General features: G+C 44.2%; 1 protein-coding gene across 3 annotated transcripts in view; it reads right to left on the reverse strand.

Moving 5' to 3' along the window:
* The window catches only part of ppfia2 (PTPRF interacting protein alpha 2), a 137,085-nt gene that overhangs the window by 83,228 nt on the left and 31,643 nt on the right, over nucleotides 1-22,214 (reverse strand). For 2 of the 3 annotated variants that reach the window (XM_071512201.1, XM_071512196.1), the window contains exon 1: nucleotides 8,882-8,962. The exons of the other annotated variant lie outside the window; for it this stretch is intronic. In XM_071512201.1, coding sequence (XP_071368302.1) covers nucleotides 8,882-8,962 — 81 coding nt within the window. Of the gene's footprint in view, nucleotides 1-8,881; nucleotides 8,963-22,214 lie in introns of those variants that run through there. 3 annotated transcript variants of the gene reach the window in all.

The raw sequence follows: 22,214 nt of genomic DNA on the forward strand, positions 1-22,214 counted from the left end.
ATCACTCCCCTGAAGCATTGGCATACAATGCTTATGCATATTAAACTATATTCCCTCCCTCAAAGTGTTGGAGAAGGAATATAGACTGCTGGAGGCCATGGACAGGAACACCCATTGTCCTTTGCTGACATGGTTATGGATGCTAGCGGTCAGAGGCCAGGGAATGTGTAATAACCCTGCATTGACTTCCTTTCTTAGTGAGGGTTCTCACTTTCTTTCACGCGTCTTGCTAATTAACTCTACACTATCTCTCATTTGTCTATTGACTGCCAGCCAACAGGGGGAGGGGGGTGGTCACAAGCTTAAATCTATGGTAAAGGCCACAGTGGAGAGATCGTTAGGCCTAATAGGGTTAGAACACTACAGTGTGACCAGGATCACAGGATGACTGGAGATAGAAGTTCAGCATGAGACCTAAGGTGACGCACCGCATGTGTTCAAACTGCTGCAATGTGGTGAAAAGATTGCTTCTGTTTATCAGGACTGTATTTTACAACAAGCCAATTCTCGGGCAAACCACTGCAGTTTAATGGAGAAATAAAGGAGGATGGATTGAATGTCTTTGGGCCTTTACAGCCTGGTCCTGGCATAATCAGAGCACACACACTCTGACAAACGTACACACACACACACACACACACATACACACAAGCAGAGGGGGACGGGCCGTAAAAGAGGAGACAGTCAAAGCTGGTTTAATTGAACATGGCAAAGATTTTATTGCCACTGCATTATTCACAAAGGCCACTGCGTACTGTATCGCCTCATGTGACTTGACTGCAGGCGAAGCATAATGTTGCACAACTCAAGAGACAGCAGGGGGGAGAGAGAGAGAAAGAGAGAGAGAGAGAGAAACAGTGAGATGATTTCAAAGTCTAAGACAACAGACGCTGGGAGTTGAGTGAATTACACAGGCGGCAAGCTGACAACATGAAGTAGGCTGCCTCCAAACGGGCCCTTTGGTCAAACCTGTATGGTGATGGACTAGCGAGACAAATAGAGATGTATATCACAATCAGAGAGAGGAAGCCCCAGACATCCCCGCTCCTCCCATTACCGAGCACGTATGAGCCATAAAATGAAACAGCAGGAGGAGTGCCTGATGGGATGGGAATTCCTGTTTCAGCACCACGGACAGCGGTTGGCCGTTCCCAGCCAAAGAGAAAGTGGGAGGAGACAGAGAGGACTGGGAGACAAAAGAGGAATTGAGGGATTGAGAGAGGGACAGAGAAAGATGAGAGAGATAAAGATGGATGTGATGGAGATAATAGGTGCTGGAACAAAAGAAGAAAAGAGAGTGAGTGCACAGGCAGGTGAGTGAGAGAAAGAGAGTTTTGGCCTGAAATTGCAGCGCTCCACTTGGGCCAATCTGTGTAATTTAGAATTTTGAAAATGCCAGAATGGAGCGGTGAGATGCATTATTCCCCCAAATTTCCGTTAAAATCCAATCAATGGTGTTTCAGATATTGCATGTGACACATGGATGAACGAACAAAGGATAGGCCCAAGGGAAGGCGCTCCCCTTGGGCCTGATCAATGTGATTTTGAAAATGACACATGGCTTGCAGTTACTGAGTTTGCTTGATCCATCACATCATCCCTTCTGAATATCAATGGATCCCTTCTGCTGAGCTACAAGATAGGCCGCTGCCACTGGTTGTTGCCTCAAGTAGCGCTGGCTAAAACAGAAGAGAAGGGGTTGGGAGGGGTTAGCAGTGACAAATATGCTGACGATGTAGCTCTCGCCAATGATGTAGCTCTCAGGGATGAAGTATAGGACCGTCAGAGGATGGGATCACCCTATACAGGCCTATGTGTGTGTGTGTGTGTGTGTGTGTGTGTTTGTGTGAGACAAAGAAAAAAGAAAAAGAGATGGATGGAAACGATCATTACAATTCTACTCCTGAGTGTCATGCGGTCGTAAATCATTCCCACTCTGATCGGCTACTGCTTAGTGGCTGAGCATGGAGTCTGAGAAGAAATGACACAATGTCAATAGCTGGATGAGTCTCTAGTGAGGTGATCACCAGTGAGGTAGGGCTGCTTTTATTACTAGCCATGATTCACTATTCTCTCTCTCTCTCTCTCTCTCAATGACTACCAAAACCAGCTTATCTGCAGCCGTCTTAAATCAAGCCAATCTTAAGTCACATAGCCAATACCTACTTGTTTATTCATAATGAGGACCATTTGTGAAGGTGTCTCTGATTCACGGCATAAGACAGATTTTTTTTTTACCGCTGTGCTGATACAGCGGATACTTGTGGCTCTATCTGACCTAATAAACTGCAACCTCATTTTCTTTTGTCCACCTCAATATTCTTAAAGCAGAGGACTTGAAAGCTGTCAAGGCCCCATATATCTATTATATCATATTTATCGTAACAAATATTAGCTAAGACAGATGAAATCCAGCGTACTCTATATGGAGCATCTATACATTTCTAGCACAATGATACTGTCAGAGTCACTGGTAAGAAAACGAGGCATCAGTAAACAAGACATCCTCATGGCCAATCAAAAAAAAAAACCCCAAAAAAACAACCTACATTTTCTGCTTTGTATTCTGCCAAGCCACGCAATCACATATCTCTACCTGTCAAGTCCATATTGTTGGATAAATTAGATCATACTGCAGCAGTAAGCCAAGCAAAGGGTTACACAACAATTGCATCAATGACGAGTGGGTATTGCCGCCAGACTAGAGTCTATTGAAGTGAGTGGCTTGGCCGGTCTGTGCACCCCATTCCACTTTAAACTCTGGGATCTAATAGACTAGAGAGCTTTGGACGTGTGTCTGTTTGTGTGTGTGTGTGTGTGTGTGTGTGTGCACCAGCCGCGACTATCAGTTATGCTTTACTATTCAACATATGCTAACTGTGGCTGAAATTACACTGCAACAGGAGGATTGTTCATGGTAATGAGAGGGAGAAATCACATCAGGAGCAACACGAGTCTCACATTCAGTACAGCTGCAGCACAGTTAATAAAGTACATCTACAGCACAGACTTTACCATAACACCGGTACACAAATACACCATTTTTTATTCCTTCTCCCTTTTCCGTTGCTCACGCACACAAACACGTAACAGACACACACACACACACATACACACACACACACACACACACAGGGGCCCCTTGCTTTCGAAAGCTCACTCATCCTTTTAATCGGTGTGGAATCCATCAAAGTGGGTCAAACTCCCTTCCCCATCTGCCCCGGCCAGATTTTAAATGCACGAGGGCTGATTAAAAAAAGACCAAGAAAATAGGCCAAACGCCTCCAACACACACACACACACACACACACACACACACACTCACACACCATTCTGGAGACCAGAGCCAGGAAATAGATACAGAGAGGAGGACTGTGTGTTTGAGTGTGTGTGTGTGTGTGTGTGTGTTGGAGGAGGGGGCATTTGTAAGCAATTACCGTGTGCCAGTGTAACAAATAAAAAGGTCAAGCGCTTCGACTTCAATCTGTCGGCCGTGTATCAATTTGCCGTGTTCAGAGCTTGTTTGCATACGGCCACCTTTTGTTGTTCCATCAACCATCGCTCAACACGTGAGGGAGGGAGGGTGGGGCCGGTGTGTGTGTGTGTGTGTGTGTGTGTGTGTGTGTGTCTGTCTGTGTGTGTGGGGGGGGGTGTGCTGGACAAGACAGCTGGGGGGATAAGCTTGCTCTCACAGCTGGGTGTATTTCTATATGGTTGTGTGTGTTTGAGTGTGAGCGTACATGTGTGTGTGCCTACTGTATGTGTGTGTGAAAGCTCTGCTATGTACACAAGTGTGTATGTGTGTGTGTGTGTTCACATGCCTGAGTGTGTGTGCCTGCTGTATGTTTCTTTGCGCTCGTGCGCGTTCTCACGTATAATTACATGTTGGCCTGGTTGCGTCTGCACACACGTTCACGCGCGCTGCTCAAATCAGAGCAGAAATAGTCCCGCTAACCCGGCGGAAGCACACTTCACAACGCTCTCACCACATCAGCCGGCACCGCGGTCCCTTGTGTCATGCGATGGTCGGCATCGGCGGCCATCGAGGATCCGCTCTGTTACATGTGCAAAGATCATGAAAGGGGCGTGACCCTACCCCCATTTAGCCTACTATCGTCATGTGGCCGCACAAATGGGGATTTCCAAGATTAAGCGTTGACATACAGTAGATAGCGTAACAGGCACTAATACAGTAAGTCGAGCACAGAGAACCGGAAATGCATTCAATTGTCACGCCAGCTTTATATCACAGGCCAAGGAGGACAGAAAAAGAAATGACATTATAAGCAAAGGCAACAGAATGTAGGTCCAATCTGTGAGGGAATGAGCAGTGTGGTAGACTGCGTCCTGTGGGTATATACTGGAAGCTAAGGCATCGCTATGACAAGTCACCCCTGGGTGCTGAAAAAAAAATAGGTGCGACTTGTCATTCACACTGTTGCCTGGTGTCATTTGATGAGTCATGCTGTCTGTCAGGCCTTCCTTGCTGCATAAGCTTAAGTGGGCCTTGTGTGTGTGTGTGTGTGTGTGTGTGCAGGAGTCAGTGTAGATGTATGCATATGAAGATGCAGCACTGACTAAACTTGGAGGCACGGTGCCATTCCTGCACTGCGCCGGAGGTGAGCGCCGGGGCAAAATGAGAAGTAGCACTTTTTAATGAGCATGCGCAGACCCTTCCCTTCGAGCTCTGACTGCAAACTTTCAGTCAGACTTCTGCGAGCCACGGTTTTAACGGTTTGATCGAGCGCTCGCCGAGCAGAAGGACCGCGGCCTCGCTTACAAACACAGCGCCGATGACAGACGCTTAAAGACGGAGGCTGACGGACCGACCCGACCCTGAATGGCAGCTCTTTAGCCGAGTTCCCTTTCCAAATGCTGGTTCACTGCAGAAGAGTGGATCGCTTTGAGAAACAGCTCATTTGCTTCCTCGCCACTTTAGCAGCCACAGCGCTCAATTTGTATAAAAGGGCTGGAGGGATGGGAAAAGTGTAGCTGACAATCTGTCTGAAAGTTAGCTGCCAACTTCGGTGCGACCCCTTTTGCCTGAGTGCTGATTAGATTGGGTAGTCAGCATTACCTAATTCTGGTTATCCAATTTCTTTTAATTAGCTGGATATGCCTCTCGCTGTAGCAGGGAGGCTGCACAACCGGCTGTTTGTTTTAGCCGGAAAATGTTTTAGCCTGAAAATGGATCCACAACAGGAATAATGCAGAGTGAGATAGAGGGAGAGAGGGAGAGAGGGAGAGAGAGAGAGAGAGAGAGCACGAGAGAGAGAGAGAGAGAGACCTTTAGGGCAAAGACACTGTAGTACAAGAGACTAATCACATGCAGTGCTAATTTGACAAGCAAGGACAACTACTGGGCAACAATTATATCTCATTTTTCAGGTAGCTCACCTTTGACAAACTGTTTGGCAGTATTATGTTACTAACAATGGGACAGCGAATACAAGGACAGGAACAAGGCAGCAAATAGTCTAACAAAGGGAAAATCCACAATAAAACTGAAATTGAATGTTTCTTTGATTCTGGACCAATTAATTACTATTTGGAATGGAAAATATCCCCAAAGACAGCTATTAAAAGAATCAAGAGAGTTTTGTGATATCAACAAGCGACACAGTCTGACCGTGTGGGAGGCTGATTTGCAATAGTGGATTCTGCTTGTTTGAGCTCTTACACTCAAGTGTGCTTATTTCATAACAGCGCAGACCCCCAAAACCACATCCATCTCACTGAAAAATCACCAACGGAGCAGACATATTGTCCGCACTGTTGGCCTCAAATTCATTCTCAATGGAACAGCTCTGAAAAGCGTCGCTTGACAACATTACGTTGACATTTTCTGCTTTAAAGTTACTAGCTGTGGTGTCCGACATATCTCACAGAGCTTATTTCATGTTCCCCACAAACAGCACTTGTCTCGCATCAAAGAGGCCCATGACTAACAGTCTGCTGTGAAGCCACTAATATGGTCCAGTGGGTTCACAGTACCGCCAGTGGACCTTGTCTCATTGAAGGAATCTCACTGGGCGTCACTCCAATATCAACAAATACACATAAACACAGGCAGACAAAACCTACCAACACTGGCCTCATTGCATTCAGAGCCAATGACAAGGCGAAGGAATTGTATCACTATAATCACAGGATTTCTTTGTGTCTCGGTCAATTTCTGTGTCATCCATCATTCTCCGACCAATGGTTAATTACAAAACTACCGTTGGGCAAAGAGGGAAGTGCCATTTTATTCTCATCAGGTCTGCAGTCGATGTGCCTGTGCCACTTCAACTGCCTCTAAACGTCTTTAAGGAGACATAGGTTGAGTCTGGGAATGCGATTGAGAGATTGAGTGCAGATACAGTATGTGTTAAGATACACAGCTCCATGACAAAGCAAACTCTCATATTGACTTGTGGATATACTGTATGTTTGCATCTAGCTGGGAATACTAAAAGAATTGTGTAACTCCATCACCCTGATAGAGCCGCGAGGCTTCAAAAGGCACCTACTTTGCAATTTAATTCAACTTGCCCCGGCCGATTTATAATTGCAAACTAGGGAGACCATTCCGAGAAAATAATGAATATCATTAGGAGCCGGTAAACAATCTAAGAAGAAGAACCTTGTTCAAATACCCTTAACATCCTTGTTTTGTTATACTGTTAAAGAGAAAGCACTTATCTGGAGCAGTGCATGCTTTTACCTACCCAAGCATGTCAGGTCTGATATTACCTCAAGGACAGAAGTAAAAGAGGTGGGATTTAGGTGTATTCTGGCAGTACAATACAATACTAAGTTCCCTTCAACTCCTTTTTATCAGGCTTTTCAGGGACTGTAATCTACAAGCTGGGACGCCTTTGATTCTGTGATATCAGAGGGAGTCTTCCAGAAGGTAGAAACCCTCAGGGAGCCTTTCTTTGCTAATGATTTGACATGAAGAGCCAAAGTTGAGGTTTACGAGGCCCCAGACAAACGCTGTTAAGGGGAAATTCTTCAGATGTGAAAGTAACAGTGGCTGAGGGGTTAGAGGGCAGATGAACAAGATATTGGATGTCATGATTTAAGAGTGAGAGACAGAGAGAGAGAGAGAGAGAGATAATAATACTGGGCTTTATGTGGGCTTTTGCGCCCCCTGGTCTTTCTTTCTGGTTTACTATAACAGCACTGCAAGACCAAGACAAATATGAAAAGATGACATAATTCTGCCCTGGTCAATGAACAGTATGTTTATCCTAGAGGTGACAAGGCAGGCACAGAAAAGTGTGTGTATCTCTAAACTACTGTACAAGCCAGTGTTTGCAATGTATCAGTCACAACAGCAAGATATGACTACAGGATAATGAAGGAAAAGGTAGCCGTTTGAAAAATTTGACCTTCAATGCCCAGAAATCATGTGACATGATGTTATCATGTTAACCAACCTGACTGATCTGTGATGCTTTATACCAAAAGATACCAAAGGGATGAGAGAGGCAAAAGATCTAATGTCCAGCTTACTGCTGACTCGCTGCTGTTTAGGAGACAGTTTGGATTTCAGTCTTAAGTTCTGATTTGTCACTGCCTGTAGGTGGAGAAGTGTCCATAGTAAGGCAACTCTACACGGGCTCAATTAGTGCGAATGGGACACTCTTCTCTACTGCAGCCCCCACTTTGTGATTTAGGCTGATGAGACAGGTGTATTTCTACATAAAATCCTGCCTATAGTGCAGCTTTAAAAAACACAGCTCCCATTAGCACTTCAGCTCACTTGAAAAGCACCATGTGGGAGTTTCCCCCCCCCCCCCTCCCCAACCACCTTCCCAGTCAGCGTCAGTAAAGCAGTGGCCTATGAAAACATGCTGACTGCACCTGGAAGCGAAATTTCAACCATCATCACCTTTTTCTCCACCTTGCACAACGCGAGCGCAACAAAAGTGCGTGGCAGCTTCTCGAAGGCTGCCGCGAAGAATGAAGAAATCACAGGGAAGGATTCTCACTCTCACAAACATTTCCTTCCCTCCTTCTCTCCTTCCCCAGTAAAACAGAGAGAGCTGGCTTAGTTACAAGAAACACACTCGATCAATAGCCACTGACACTGCTTCATTGCCATGCATGGGCTTTGGACAGAGCTGGAATATGTGTACAGTAATCAATATAGGGCGCTGTGCACATCTGCCCTTAAAAACACATTGCTCTCTTCTAAAAACCGAGAGAATATAGAATCATTGCCCAATTCAAATATTGAATATCGGGGATGAGATGCAGCGGGCGATGCATGAATAATTTCCCATCATTATACAGTAGCTAGATGATGAACTCTGGATTCCAGTTACTCCTGACTCCAGTCTCAGATGTTTTATTTAATAAGCCGGAGCATGAAACATAGGCATTCTTCTCCAATAATGGATTGTAAGAAAAATGGAGTCCCTATGGACAATATACTGACTATAGAGTGTGAGTGCTGCATACTGTACTGTACTCCTGAGGATTTACTGGAGTCCAGTCTGGCTACATGTAATGCATAAACAGTAGGCGTGGACTGCAATACAAAGCCTCAGAAAAATGATGATGGAGCTGATATGAAAGTGTGGAGGAGTCAGTTTAAAAGCTTTGACACACATATAGGGATACACCCAAGACAAATAGGTGTTAATTTGCCTTGCAGCCAATATTACACGTGTGGACACTTCTGAATTTGCGACAATACCCCATCCATGTCACGCACACACCAAGCTTTTTCAACACTAGCCGATTGTGCGCACCTCCAACACCAAGACCACTCGCTGACAATTTGGAATTTACATAAGAGCAAAAATAAACCATGCGATGTTATAAAAGAAACAACAACACAGCTCACGACGGCAGCATCTGCTAAAAGAAGGTAGAAAGCCACACTTGCCTGGAATGTGTAAAACCTTGTCCCGTTTGGTGGGTGCACCTTTGGGGAGTTGGTCCCCGTACTCATGTCGGAGAAAATCATAATAATCCCTTTTGGGGAGAATGGGGAGAAAAAAAATCCAAAAGTGATCCGCTGTTTATCGGCCAAACGTAGCGCGCGTGTAGGAGAAACTCTAAAGCATCTGAAAGATCCCAGGCGGAGACGAGACCTTGGAGCAACCGCGGACACAGCGCTGCGCTCCCGGCATCGGATGGTAGAGCGCTCCGGTAAGACGCGCAACGCCAAAAAAAAAAAAATAAAAAAAATAAAAAAGTGAAAAAGATAACAACAATAACGCAAATGAACAACTGTCTGGTTTCTCTCTCCCGGGTGGTTATTCTCTCTGTCTTCCTATCGGCTGGCCTGGAGAGGGGAACCCGGGGAGAGACAGCGGCTCCATGGTCGCCTCACGCCCGCTGTAGGCAGCTCTGACAGCGGCTCGGATGGCTCCGTCTGTGCGCAGCGATTATCGCCTCCCTCCTCCGCTGGCTTCACCAATAATCAGTCAGAGCATCACAGCCCCGGCACAGCCAACACCATATTGGGTGCCTCAGCGGCAGAGGCGCCCTGGCTCTGCGTGTACACTGCAAAAAATATCCATCTGAACAAAGTCTTTTAGTCTCATGCTCACTCTTAAATCTTCTTCTTGAAGCAAGTGAAAACAAAATAGATAAATTGGGTGTGATAATTCCACTTGTTTCTAATGCAGGGTCAATTGTTTCAAGTGTGAATGTCTTGACACAAAGCACCATAAGGCAGATCAATCCACTGTTATAAAAAAAAAAAAATAACACTTGATTCAAGCAAATTCTTGATATAAAATGATTTGCATCTTAAACAAGTAAGATTACCTCACCCCCATTGATTTCTTTCACTTGTTTTAAGAGATTTAGAGAGAAACACTATACTGGATTAAATGGCTTGTTATGATGGCTGTTTCTTGCAGTGTGTGTATTGATTGAAGGGAGAGAAGGATGCTTGTATACCTTAATGTTGCCAATTTTCTCTCTGGAATAGGATGAGAGGTTATCACTGTCTAAAAAAATATGTGAGACGGCCTTGTCTGTTCTCTCAAAGGGAAGAAGATGATATTATTCTGGTATTTGATTGGCAGAATTCACTGCTCTTGGCAGTTTAAAAAGGAAAAATGCAAACTACACGAGTCGGTTGCAGAGACAAATATAACAAAATGAAAGACATCTGAATGAAAGATACACATTTTAACAAGGAGAAGAGAAGTTTCACAGTAATAACTAGGGTTAGAGCCAGTACTGGAATTTTATTAAAAATCAGATATGTTCCAGTCAGTTTCCTCCACCTATGATGGATATGATGCAGTTTGTTTGATTACATATTTATTATGTAATTGATCAATACTACACTGCTTGTGGGAAGCCCTTAACCTGAACTGATTTTAATGCACATTTTGGTCTTAATGCTTAATAGTTAGTCTCTTATAGACAGGTAGCACCCTTCTTTAAAGCATCATAAGTGCATGTGTTTGTGTGTATGTGTGTGCAAGCATGAACTCCCCTTCAAAAAAAACCTGGGGTCACGAACTCAGCAGTACTGAGCTTATTGCTTACTTTAGAAGACGCAAACTAAAATGTTCCCGTTCAGTCGCTTCACACAACAAGCAGGCTTTCTAGAACATGAAGAAGCGCCATCGCTTCTTTTCACTCAGCCATCTCAAGCCAGCATCCATTATCGAGCCGTCTCTGAAACATTTCCATCCCCTTTCACCGGATCCTGCTTTAGAACCATTTCCAGAGAACTGCCATGTTCCCATGACGTATATTGATTTTTATTTTTTTCGGATGCACTTTGAGTTCTCCATAAAATAGAACTGCTTCGACCAATTTAAGATGAACGCATTGACCAGAGGCAGCTTTTATCGGCAATTTTATATGAAGCGAAGCGCTCCCGGTTTTACAGAGGAGGGACGTCTTTCCAGTTTTCATCCAATTTTCTCTCATCAAGTGGCCTTTTCATGAGAGTAATCCACATTTGCTGAATGGTTTAATCCAATTCTCAGCCCATGCCACCAGGAGTCAATTGAAAAGACTTGTACTATTGAAAATGAAATTGTTTTCTTTGTCTCTTTAAACTGTGTGCTAGTAGCCATATTAGCAACATTTAGGACCTTGATAAAGCAGACTGTGCTAATTGGATCCGAGATCAAAGTATTCAACAGGTCATTCAAAACTCAAATCTAGTTTAATCGCTGCCAGTAACAACCCAAGCAATGCATGCTGCGGCCTGATTTTAGGATGTTCGACACAGTTCAGCAAGCTTGATTAAGTGGAGTGGGTTGGGATCGCTGCTGTAGCCTCGCACTCTTTGGAGGGATTTAGGTTCTGGAGGACTTCAAAGAATTTGCTCTTGACATAAAAGGTTAACAGTATTGCCAATTGCGCCACAGCAAATCCTGTTAACCAGCCTGACCTGAGGTTCAACTCCTGACCCAGGAGCATGCAACTGCATACTGAGCCAAAGCTATTGCAGACTGCTCCTCAAGCTCACTCTTCACACTGCACTGCAATATCACTTTGGGTCTGACCTCAAATGTGTGATAAGAAGGCGTCAAATGAGATGGTCTCAGACACCAGGAATAATAAGATTGGGATAATTACAGATGCAGTGGTCTGGCTTTGGTTGTCAGCCTATAAAACCTAAGAAACACATCTTAATAGGGAGTCTATTGTGTCTTAATGACATTGAGATTCATAAGTACCCGAATTAAGCAGCAATGACTTCACATTAGACAGTAGTGGAAACTCGCAGTTGGCAAAGAACCCGTTTGGATGTTTCTGTTTTTTGTCACTTAGAGAGAGATGCATGCTGGGAAGTGGAAGCGATGTGCCCCGGTCTACGCAGGACGGTGCCAGGGGAGAGCTGGGCAGAGACGCTCCAGATGGGGCCTGGCAGTCCAGGCATGTGATTGGTTGATAAGACTTGGGCACAGCACAGCGGGACATGTCCTGAGGGCAGCGGCGGCAGCCTCGGTCCCATCAATAGACATGCTCAGCCTTGTCTCTATCATATATAACAGGAACAGTTGCTATCACTTGTCTCAACCATTAGGGATGTGTTATATTATATGTAGTATATTTAAGAAAAAAAATCAGTAATTAGATTCTAACCTTAAATCATACAATATGTTCACAGTGTCCAATTTGACAGACAGGCAGTAATAACGATATTCAGTTTAAAAAAAGAAAATTACTATAATCAAGTTTAGATTGGTACAAATTAGAGGTGCAGTGGGGGATCATTCTAAAAGAGGCTGAGTTTCAGAGGAATGACAGACTCCAGATAAAAGCAGAAGAGTCTGCCAGTGGGAGCCAAACTGCTTTTCTCTTCCCCCCTTTGAACGGCAGGCTTTGCTGCACACTGGGACGCGCTCCATTTTACTTTTCTGTTGCTCCGCGTCCTTTTCACCCGCTGTGGCTTTTGCTACAGAGGCGGGCCGTGGACGTGCGGGGTCCTGCAGGGCAGTCAGTGGGCTACTAAGCCATCCATCCTGTTCAGCGGTCACACACACAGGGACTCGCCTCTGCTCTGCAGAGCGCTGGACTCTGACGTCATCGTACAGATGTGCAGTGGGCATGGCTTAGGCTCCTGCGAGCTCATTGGCTGCAGCTCTCAATCCTCTTTGTGTTTTCTCCAGCTCTGATCAACATTATTCTTTTGTCTTTGCACGTCGCCAAAGCTGCCGAACCAGTTAAATTACATTTGAGTCATGAGACCAATACTATTGTGCTGTAAAAGAAAGAATTAATTAATATAAATTAATTAACAGGTTATTGTTGTACAAATTAAATAATAAAAATGAAGTTTTGATCAAAGTAGGGTATTTAAAAAATATTTCTAATCAATTTTTCATCAAAGGACTGAAGCCCTTTATTCATTTGGCCCCACTGAGACAGTTTGTGCAAAGGCAGAAGCTGTGCTCATTAAACCAACACCTGAGTGAGAGTGTGTGCGTATGTGTGTGTGTGTTTATGTGTTTTCACGCATGCCTGCATGTCTCCTCAAATGCATCCCTCGCTCTATTCAAATCCCTTAAGAAGAAATATACACTCAGACCCGTTTCATCAATCAAAGAGCTCAAACAAATTGATTTTTGGTTTTGAAAGCCCGTGTTTGATCGTTCTGTGGTCCTCATCTGCGAGGCCAGCTCCGGGCTTTGACACATATCAGATAGTACCAGAGTATTAGGATTTGAGAGGCATCTGCGTGTTACTATAGAGCGAAGCTAATATGCAATTAGGTAGGAATGTGTGACAATGCTTTAAGAAGTCTTGTTAAAGACAGATAAGAGTTCCTCATTAAATCCCCAGCTGTGGAGCGACCACCCATAAAACACACGAGCCAACAGCAATAATGATGAGACCATGAGAGTACTGTACTGTGCATGAGTAATGTCAGTGCTGTAGTAAACTAAAGACATGTATGCAAGTCACACATTATCATTTACTCTGCGTGTGTGTGTGTGTTTATATGCCTAAGTGTGCGTGTGTGGATGTTCAAATCTGCATGCATGGTTACACATATCCTAAGCTTGTGATATAGCATTTTGCTGCAAGCTTCTTTGGGCAAACAACCACTGCAAAGGAGCCGCAAACAAGGAACAGCAAACAGTGACATTCATTGCATACATATGAGGTTTTGCCTAATTCAAGTTGATCTGCAAAATGCTATAGAGGCAAAACCACCATGCAACAATGCTGGTCTTGCCTGACATTAAAGAAACGGAGAGGCTTTTGTGGATTTGAACAAAACTCTTCCATGTTTAAGAAAAAATGCACATCATATTGCACCAACGTAACAACATCATTTGAACCAAGTCTTTTGGCAGTGAACACAACAGAATAGTCCAATTATTCGGTTACATAAAATACTCATACACAATCTCCCAAAGGGGACAACCGAGATGACAGAAAGCAATTATTCTGGGAACTACGCTAACATTTATGTGGGAGAGAGTCTGTCCTGTCATGCAATGGAAAAACACACATTTGAAACCCAAACTGTCAACAGGGATGAAGCTGGAGGGAAATATTTGATCCGAGGAGCGTTTTTTAAGCTAAACGTTATGCGAGAGGAGAACCACGTCTTGAAAGCCATGCTTATTGCTTGTATGAATGTCGCGGCTGCTGGAGGAAGATTGTTCCCTCTGCTTGAATTTGCATGGTTACTCTCATTTACAGGCTGCAGCAGCTTTGTATGTATGCAGTACTGATAACATAAAATTAGAGGGACTATTTAATCCATAGGCTTCCACAACAATAAATGTTTATGAATATTCATAAATTAGTTGGTGGGACCTGTTTCTATGGCATGTATCATTAAATGCATTCCAAAGAAGATCAATAATGTAGCTAATACAATGATTGAATATACCTTATATGCACCATACATAAGTAATACGGAAAGCAACCAATGCTAATGAATGCATTCCACTTGAACCTATCAAGAGTTGCTATTACCGCAAATAGCACAGCTCCGGAGGCAACTCCTCCCTGCTTAGACTAGCTGCTGCGCTACACATTTGATATGCAGCGCATGATAGATCGCTGTGGGACTGCAGGAGTGGGGACACTCAGGGGAGATAGAGGCATGTTAGCATTAGCATACTCTGTTGTCACCATGCCTGGCACACAATGTCACACACACAGTCTTAACAAGCTGACTAGAGACGAGGCCCTTTAAGGCGCTGAGGCTGGATTGTCACGTCACACTTATATAGAGCTCCCCAAAGAGCTCAAGTGTCAGTTGAAGCAACTGGCAAATCTGCACTCTCTCATCCACTGGGTGTGAAGCGGAGAAGAGCCAGATTACAGGAGGAGACAGGGATCTATGAGTGTCAAGGATAGGCTCCCTTGGTACCACAATACGGCAAAGAAATAGGCCATTCTTTAAGGCCTACCTAGAACAAACCAATGAAGAACAGGGTTTTGGTGTTCGGATTGTAAAAATAATGCTCAAAAAATAAAGTTCTGTGAAGACACCTTATGGTTCTTCCTTATTCTCCATGTATCTTCCTGTATGATGGTTGTCTCTAGCTGACAGGCCCCTCCAGGCTGCAGCACTGCCACCTTCCATAATCAGACTTGTCACTGCCTAATTGGGCCTTTCCCTGCTGCCATGCTCTGCACCAAACTCCACCGGCTGTTATCACCATCAACAAGAAGTGTTATTTCAACCTATTTGCTCCTTTTCTCTCAAATTAGTCCCTAAAGTACATTCTGTAACTGCTCAACGCCTATAATTAGAACACTAATTCCATTCGGCACCATAAAAAAAACAATTGAGTTGTGCTTTTTTTTCGCCCTGACAATTTGTGGACTGCACCCAAATGCTGTGAGTTTTCACCAAAATCCAGACAGACACCCAAATAGTGAGTCACTTGACTGGCTGGTTTTTAGCCTCTGCTAGCTAAGGTATCAAGCCGGCTTCCAATGTAACACACCCACAGGTTCCGCAGGTGTCAGTAAAGGTCATGAGTCCCACCAACAAAGAGGCTTCTGGGAAACGGAGGTCTGAAGCAGGGCGGCAGCCGAGGCATATTGATCGAGTCAACAGTCATGTGTGGGCGGGCAGCCGTGATAGACGTCACCCCGCTCCTGTCACCACCGCAGCATTACAGCTCCGTTGGCAAGGGTACAGTGTGTGTGTGTGTGTGTGTGTGTGTGTGTGTGTGTGTGTGTGTGTGTGTCCGAGCGTCTACGTGAATGTGCGTGACCTCGTCCAGTCGATAGGATGTGACACAAGGAACAAACCACTGGTGGAGGAGAAAGGGGGGGAGGAGTGGGGGGGGGGACAGATCTTCAGCATACCTTTCAAGGGTAAAGCCGCTCTGACAGCGATGTGGCAGCCATTTAAAATAGCTTCGCCTCATATTTGCATTCGCAGCTTGGCAGGTGTCACAGACCGCTGCGAGAGAGAGAGAGCCGGGATTCACGTCGCACAGCCACTTCTTCTGTGGTATTTGCGGAATCTTATGTTTACATCTATGTGTATGTTGGCTGATAACTAATGTGACTCATATGCGCCAACCCACAGGGATAAATTCCTGTCACATGTGAACGTGCTTGGCGATTTAAGTGATTCTCATTTTGATGTTTTTTTAAATACTGTGCGAGCAAGCCCATTTCTAAAAGTAGCCACTAATTCAAATTAAATTAAATGTACTTTTTGAATTAGTCTTAGTCAATGATTTAGTCACTTGTCTGCCTCTATTTTCCTCAATTAAACATGACTCCCATAATTACCAAGATAGCACCGATCTATAATTAGTGTTGCTAATATTGCTTTCCAGTCATCACATCTGAAAATGAAAGTTCCAGTTCCCACAAGCATCTGCCTATGTACGCGTATGCGTTCGGAGAAAAAGCCGCTCCGCACCAGCAGTTATTGCTCCAATCTTTCTGACAAAGAAAATAATTAGCGGCAGATCTCTCAATTGCCCTCTCTTCCCCCCTGCAGAGTCCTGCTGATTTGAGAGAGAGAGGCGTGGAGTTGCCCTGGTGGGAGGCAGGATAGATATCAGAGCGCCCAGGGGGGGCGAGTCACAGCTACAGAACACACAGTCAATGCAGTGGGAAGATGGGATAGGAGGCATGGGGCTGGGATGGGAGAATAAGAAGGCAGGACACGAGGTGGAGGCATGGGGTGGATTTGGAGAGAAGCATCTTAGCATCACATACTGTATAATATATATGCACATATAGGTTTGTGAAAGCACAGCTCAGCAGCACAGTGTGACACATAGGTATGCATGTGCACGGTCACACACATTAAAGCTGCACTAGGCAACTTCATACGCTGGCGGGTCCAAATGGCAGTGAGAGGTAACGGTTTGAATTTTGCAGACTTCAAAGCCCATAAATCATGTAAGGTGATGTCAGTATACTGCACACAGCACGCTCATATTTACCAGCCTGGTCAGTCTGTGATGCTTTATACCAAAGGGATGAGAGAGGCGAAAGATCTAACTGTGGTGAGTCCAGTTTTCTCTGGACAGAGCGCTACTCATTGCTGTTTTCTGCTCTTAAAGTCACTATGAAACGGCATTTTGAGGGCATCTTGCTTCCTTAATGTGATGCATTTCTTGTTGAAACAGGATATTGGGGCGGGACATAATGCAGGGTGGGATGATTCAAAAGTGTAACCCAATGGGAGATCGGTTAGGGAGAGAAAGGCAGTTTAATTTGCTGGGAGGGGCAGAGGGGCGGGATTGTTCAAAAATATGTGATGCTGTTATTGGTTGGAATTTTTATGTATGCCTCCTAAAGATTTTCCATTTTTCAGGAACTAAAAGTAATAATATTCTGATATAAAAATACAATAACATCATTTTGTTTTTGGCATAAATTGGTTAGATGGTTAGAATGAGCAAAAACAAAAATGTGAAAAAGCCATTTTCATTTCAGTGTGACTTTAAGTTTCAATTCATCACTTCCTTTGGGCAGAGAAGTGACCATACCCAAACCCACAATCTAAAATATGGTGAATCTACAGGGTCTCAACTCTACTGCAGTCCCACTTTGTGATTTAAGCTGATGAGGAACACATCTGTATTTTATGTTAAAATGCGGGCGTATATTTACATGTAAATCTCGCCTAGTGCAGCTTTAAAGTAAACCCACTTCCTCCACAGCTCTTTATCTTTCGTCTGTATCTCACTCTCTCCGACACTCCAGCTGACATGCATCTTTCATGTTCTAGTCCTTTGAGTCCGTCTCTTATACTGACAACAAAGACAGCGTGGTTTTTATCCCAGCGCTGCCTTGTTGTCTTATGCGGTCATTTTGAAGCACTGATTCATTGAGTCGCTTTGGCTGCTGTGCGTTTTCCTCCTGTCTAAGGGTGGATGATGCAATCAAAGGGGTCATTATTCAGATTTTTGATCTGCAAGATTTCAAAAGTGGGTTGTGTAAGACATCCACAGTAGTTAAAGAAAAAAGAAAAAGAAGGAAGCTGATACATTTCAGTTTTAGAGGCAGAGCTATAACTTAAGGTATCGCTTGTCACCCCCCGGGAAATTCCAAATACTCTTAACAGTCTAGTTGTTTTCACCCGAGCTACACAGGAAGCCGAAACACCCCTTGACATTCCCCCTTGGAAGTTAGTTTCAAAAGAGGAGGTTTTGGCAGTAGGTTGTCATTTGGAGAAAAAAAAATCATATTCTACTGCATAGCTGAGATAAAGATAGTCTTCTTGACAGGGGAAAAACCCTATAGAGTGCTTCTTCTGAGCTCTCCGGTGCAAGAAGGGTAGCAGAGGTTTCCACCAGTGGGTGACTGAGCTCTACATCCCACTACTGTGATTCCTGACAGCGGATACCAGGGGAGAAGATCCTGCTTCCCTGACCTGGGGAACTGTGATCCCGGTGTGGCTCCCCATGCTGTACCTAACCCCAACTCCAGGACTCTTGATCCCCTTAAAGCCTCTACCTCTGCATGCAGGAAGGCTCTCTCTGATGAATGTCAAGGAGAATTCAAGGTAAAACCAATGACATTTATAATTTTAGAAATGCTGGATATCCTGGACATTTGATGAATGCACAAATTCAGATATTGGGATCAACTATGAAGATAAAAGCATTTTTAAACATCAGTATATCATTGTCAAATTAATTGTGATACCTTGGTATAATTACAGTAAACAAATGAGACCATGGTGGAGATTATTGGTAGCCTCCATCTCACACCAGTGGTATTGTTAGCTGGTGTTTGTCAAAATTAAGACCACATTGCCCATAACTTGCCCCATTTGCACTGTAACAACAGCGGTCCTCTTGCTGTTTTGTGCCGTAAAGCAATCTTCCTTTGGGCCGTAAAGCAACCCAACCTGGTGGCACACAGTGTAGAGTGCACACATTGCTGGTCTGTAAACTAACTCCATAATGTATGCTGGTACTTTGTGGAAATGCACCCATGAGAGCATTGGATAAAAGCAGAACACAAAACAAAAACAAACTGCCACCTTAATATTGAATAAGATGCAACATCATGTTTCACTGAGGGCAAAACCATATTCTGTTACGAGAGAGAAACGGCTCTTCTTCAATATCAAAATACAAATGTTCCTCAGTGGGTCGGTCCCACCATACGTCACACTTACATTCATCCCCTCAAACATCACCGTCGGTCACAGTTATTTGTTTACTCATACATAAAATAACACAGACAGAGCTGATCCCAGAATGCACTGAAGGGTTCATCAGGGAACTAATCAAAACCAGTGTGAGGAGAGGGCTGGAGGAATCCAGAACATAGGTTTTCAATCATCTCAGAGCAAACTAACTCTGCATTTCAAGCATGTGGCTTTTGCCGGTCTCTGTCGTGTCTGCTGTCGTATAGTCAGCAGTTCCACAGAAACATGCTGATTCAGCCGTATGAGCTGTCAATCATTATTTTCAGTATAGTTATTCATGTGCATGCATTGACTGGCCATATCCAGAGGTGAAGTGTGGTATTTTCTACACTAGCATATTATATATTAATATACTACCTTCTCCTCTTGGGCTGTACTCTACTCAAAAAAAGCATTTTTCAGCACCAAATGGCATGTTTTTTAAGCGGTATAATAAACACTCCTACATGAAGCGGCTATTTTGATGTTTCTGGATGATAAAAAAAGCCAATCTAAAAATCATACATAATGGCTGAGTCACGCATCTGCAGTTTCAACATGAAAACGCCCACGTCTCATTGTTGCTAGTTGGCTCTCCAGTCTTATTTGAAGGTTGTGCAGCTTTTTCCGGATGGCCTGGTAACCACACATTAGAGAAGAAACTGGTGAATTCACTTCACTTAACGAGAACTACTTTTTTTTTTATTTTATTAAAAGTTTAACCTCACAAGGCAGTCACAGTCTCCAAGTTAGTTTGAGAGTACTTCTTCCTCGCTGTGAGGGTTGATGTTCAAAAGTTCAAAAAGTCAGAAAAAGTTGATCCTTAAGGGGGATTTCTGTCAGCAAACAGCATCCACAGTTAAAACATAAAAAAAGACCAAATCAAACATTACATCAGCCATGTAGAGTATTGGTACCCCAGGGAAGCCCGAGGCCTGCTGCGCTGAGTGTTGTCAGTAGTAAAGTGGCCCTGGGTACCGCTGCATCCATAACCTCTCCTCAGCTTCTGAGGCTCAGCGCCGTCACCCTGCTGAGAATCGCAGGGAGCTCGACTGCAGCTTGACTCTTTCACCTCGCTGTGGGGATCTGAGGGATGCTGCTGCAGTCCGACAGGCTGGAATTACACATCCCGGTAAACGGGCTACAATGTGATTGCTCGTGTTTCCTTATCAACTGCAACAAATGAGCCATCCACCAAGCTGCTATACCAGTCAAAATCACCAGTAACACCAGTAACACAGTAAAAAAAAAACTACTCTAACACACATTAACCTGCTGTACGACAACGCTGCCAACAGCCAACTATGACAGCTCTAGGAATATCTATAGTGATGTGGGTTGGCTGACAGGTTGACAGGAGTCATTTTGAAGGTCTAATGAGCACCGCCTCCTCCTCACATATCCACACACACACAAACACACACACCCCTGTCAGCCTGCAGAGATCCGTGTGGGTGGCTGATGCCTCTTTAATGCAGGAGTGTCGAGCAGAATTAATACCATAGAGGAAGGCGGGGGGGCGGGTATTTAAAAAGTAAACAATTACAATACAACAGAGGATCTGAGGATCTGTTAGTCACGGCCTTGGATGATTATTCATGTCAAGTGGGACACATCAAAGTCAAAAACTCTAGCCTAAATCGAAGCCCTGATGTCCCGCTCCATCTTGGCGAGGTGAACCGAGAAGAAGTCTCTCCCGAAGCTAAAAAATGAAGGAAAGTCAAGACTGTAATCTATCATCAAGAGGCCCTTTCTGAAACATTAGATTTATTATTAAACATGCGCAACAAGCCATTACCAACTTAATTAAGGGGGAAAAGCTCATGCAGTCATTCAGTACAGGAATTCAATTGCCAGTGGGGAATATCATATGACCTTTGTTTTGGGACATTTTTAAAAATCTGATTCAGATTTGGTCCTGTGCTTATCAAAAACCATTTTATAGCAATCATTTTTAACAAGTTAATGGGGTAATCCCATTATTTCAAAATTTGATGAGGAAAGAGTCCAACCTAAGGAACATGAAAAAGGAGTTTCTTTACTTTAGCAGAGGTCTAAGCATGAGGGAGGGTGTCTAAGGCGAGACCTTGCACAGCAGAAATGAAGTGGATATTGACACGATCAATCTTCCGTGAGCGTACGAACACATCTCTTTTTATTCAGTGTGTGTGTGTGTGTGTGTGTCTCTTTCCCTCCCACTTTCTCCCCTGATTGTTTTTACTTTATTTGCAAGTTCAGGCTCATCAGTCTTTCCCGGCAGCGCAAGGGAGGGGGGGGGGGAGAACAATCTCATAACTTTCTCATTACCGCCCCCAGCCTCATGAAGAACACTGCTGCTGCTCACAGATAAAACAAACCTTGCTTTTGGGACTCAAAATGCCTTTTTTCCGCCGCAGTTTTGCTCTCTGCCTCTGAAACTCATTAGGTAATCCAATAAAGGGCCAAAGGAAATAAGGTTAAAGTTCTGAGATAATGAAGAAAAGGCCTGAAACTGAGCACAAGTAATATTTTGGATGGCCCGAGTATTGGATGAGACCCAGTGTTGGAACAAAGATCATATGACTTCAGTATGAGAATAAATCCACAATATACAGCATAACAATACGACAAATCTTGTTCAATAAAGTCTCCAAAAAAGTCTGGATTGATGAAATAATCATGCTGGGACATTACACATATTGCTGCAGAGCAAAAACAGATTAGTTAGCAACTTGAGAAAGTTTGTGTGCAGCCCAATCCCCCCCCACAAAACTCATTAAAGCGGTGCAGAGACGGCCTGCTTCCCTAAAGGGCAAGCCATCATGGCAGGAGGTGACGGATGGAAATGAAAGCTGTCCCGCCTGTGTTTTACTGAGAGAACACACACCGTCCCCAAACACACCATCCATCCTGCCCCGATGTGGACACAGAGCACTACGTCTTCTGGCCTGTCGCCGCGAACCAACGGAGACCTCCACTTGATCACGCGCCTTAATTGGCCTCCTGACAGTGCACACACAGACACACACACACACACACGGGGGCAAACACACTTCAAACACCAACCTTCAGAAAACAAGCGGACACATGCACACCGGATGACTACCTGTCGAGACTCTGACACATCATCTTCCATTTCCCTTCTGCCAAAAAAGGGGAGTGTGGTAAATCT

The sequence above is a fragment of the Centroberyx affinis genome, unplaced genomic scaffold (assembly GCF_046629955.1).
Source record: "Centroberyx affinis isolate AG114_WGS23_722 - 3 ecotype Tasmania unplaced genomic scaffold, CSIRO-AGI_Caff_v1 ptg000277l_1, whole genome shotgun sequence".
Taxonomy (NCBI): Eukaryota; Metazoa; Chordata; class Actinopteri; order Beryciformes; family Berycidae; genus Centroberyx; species Centroberyx affinis.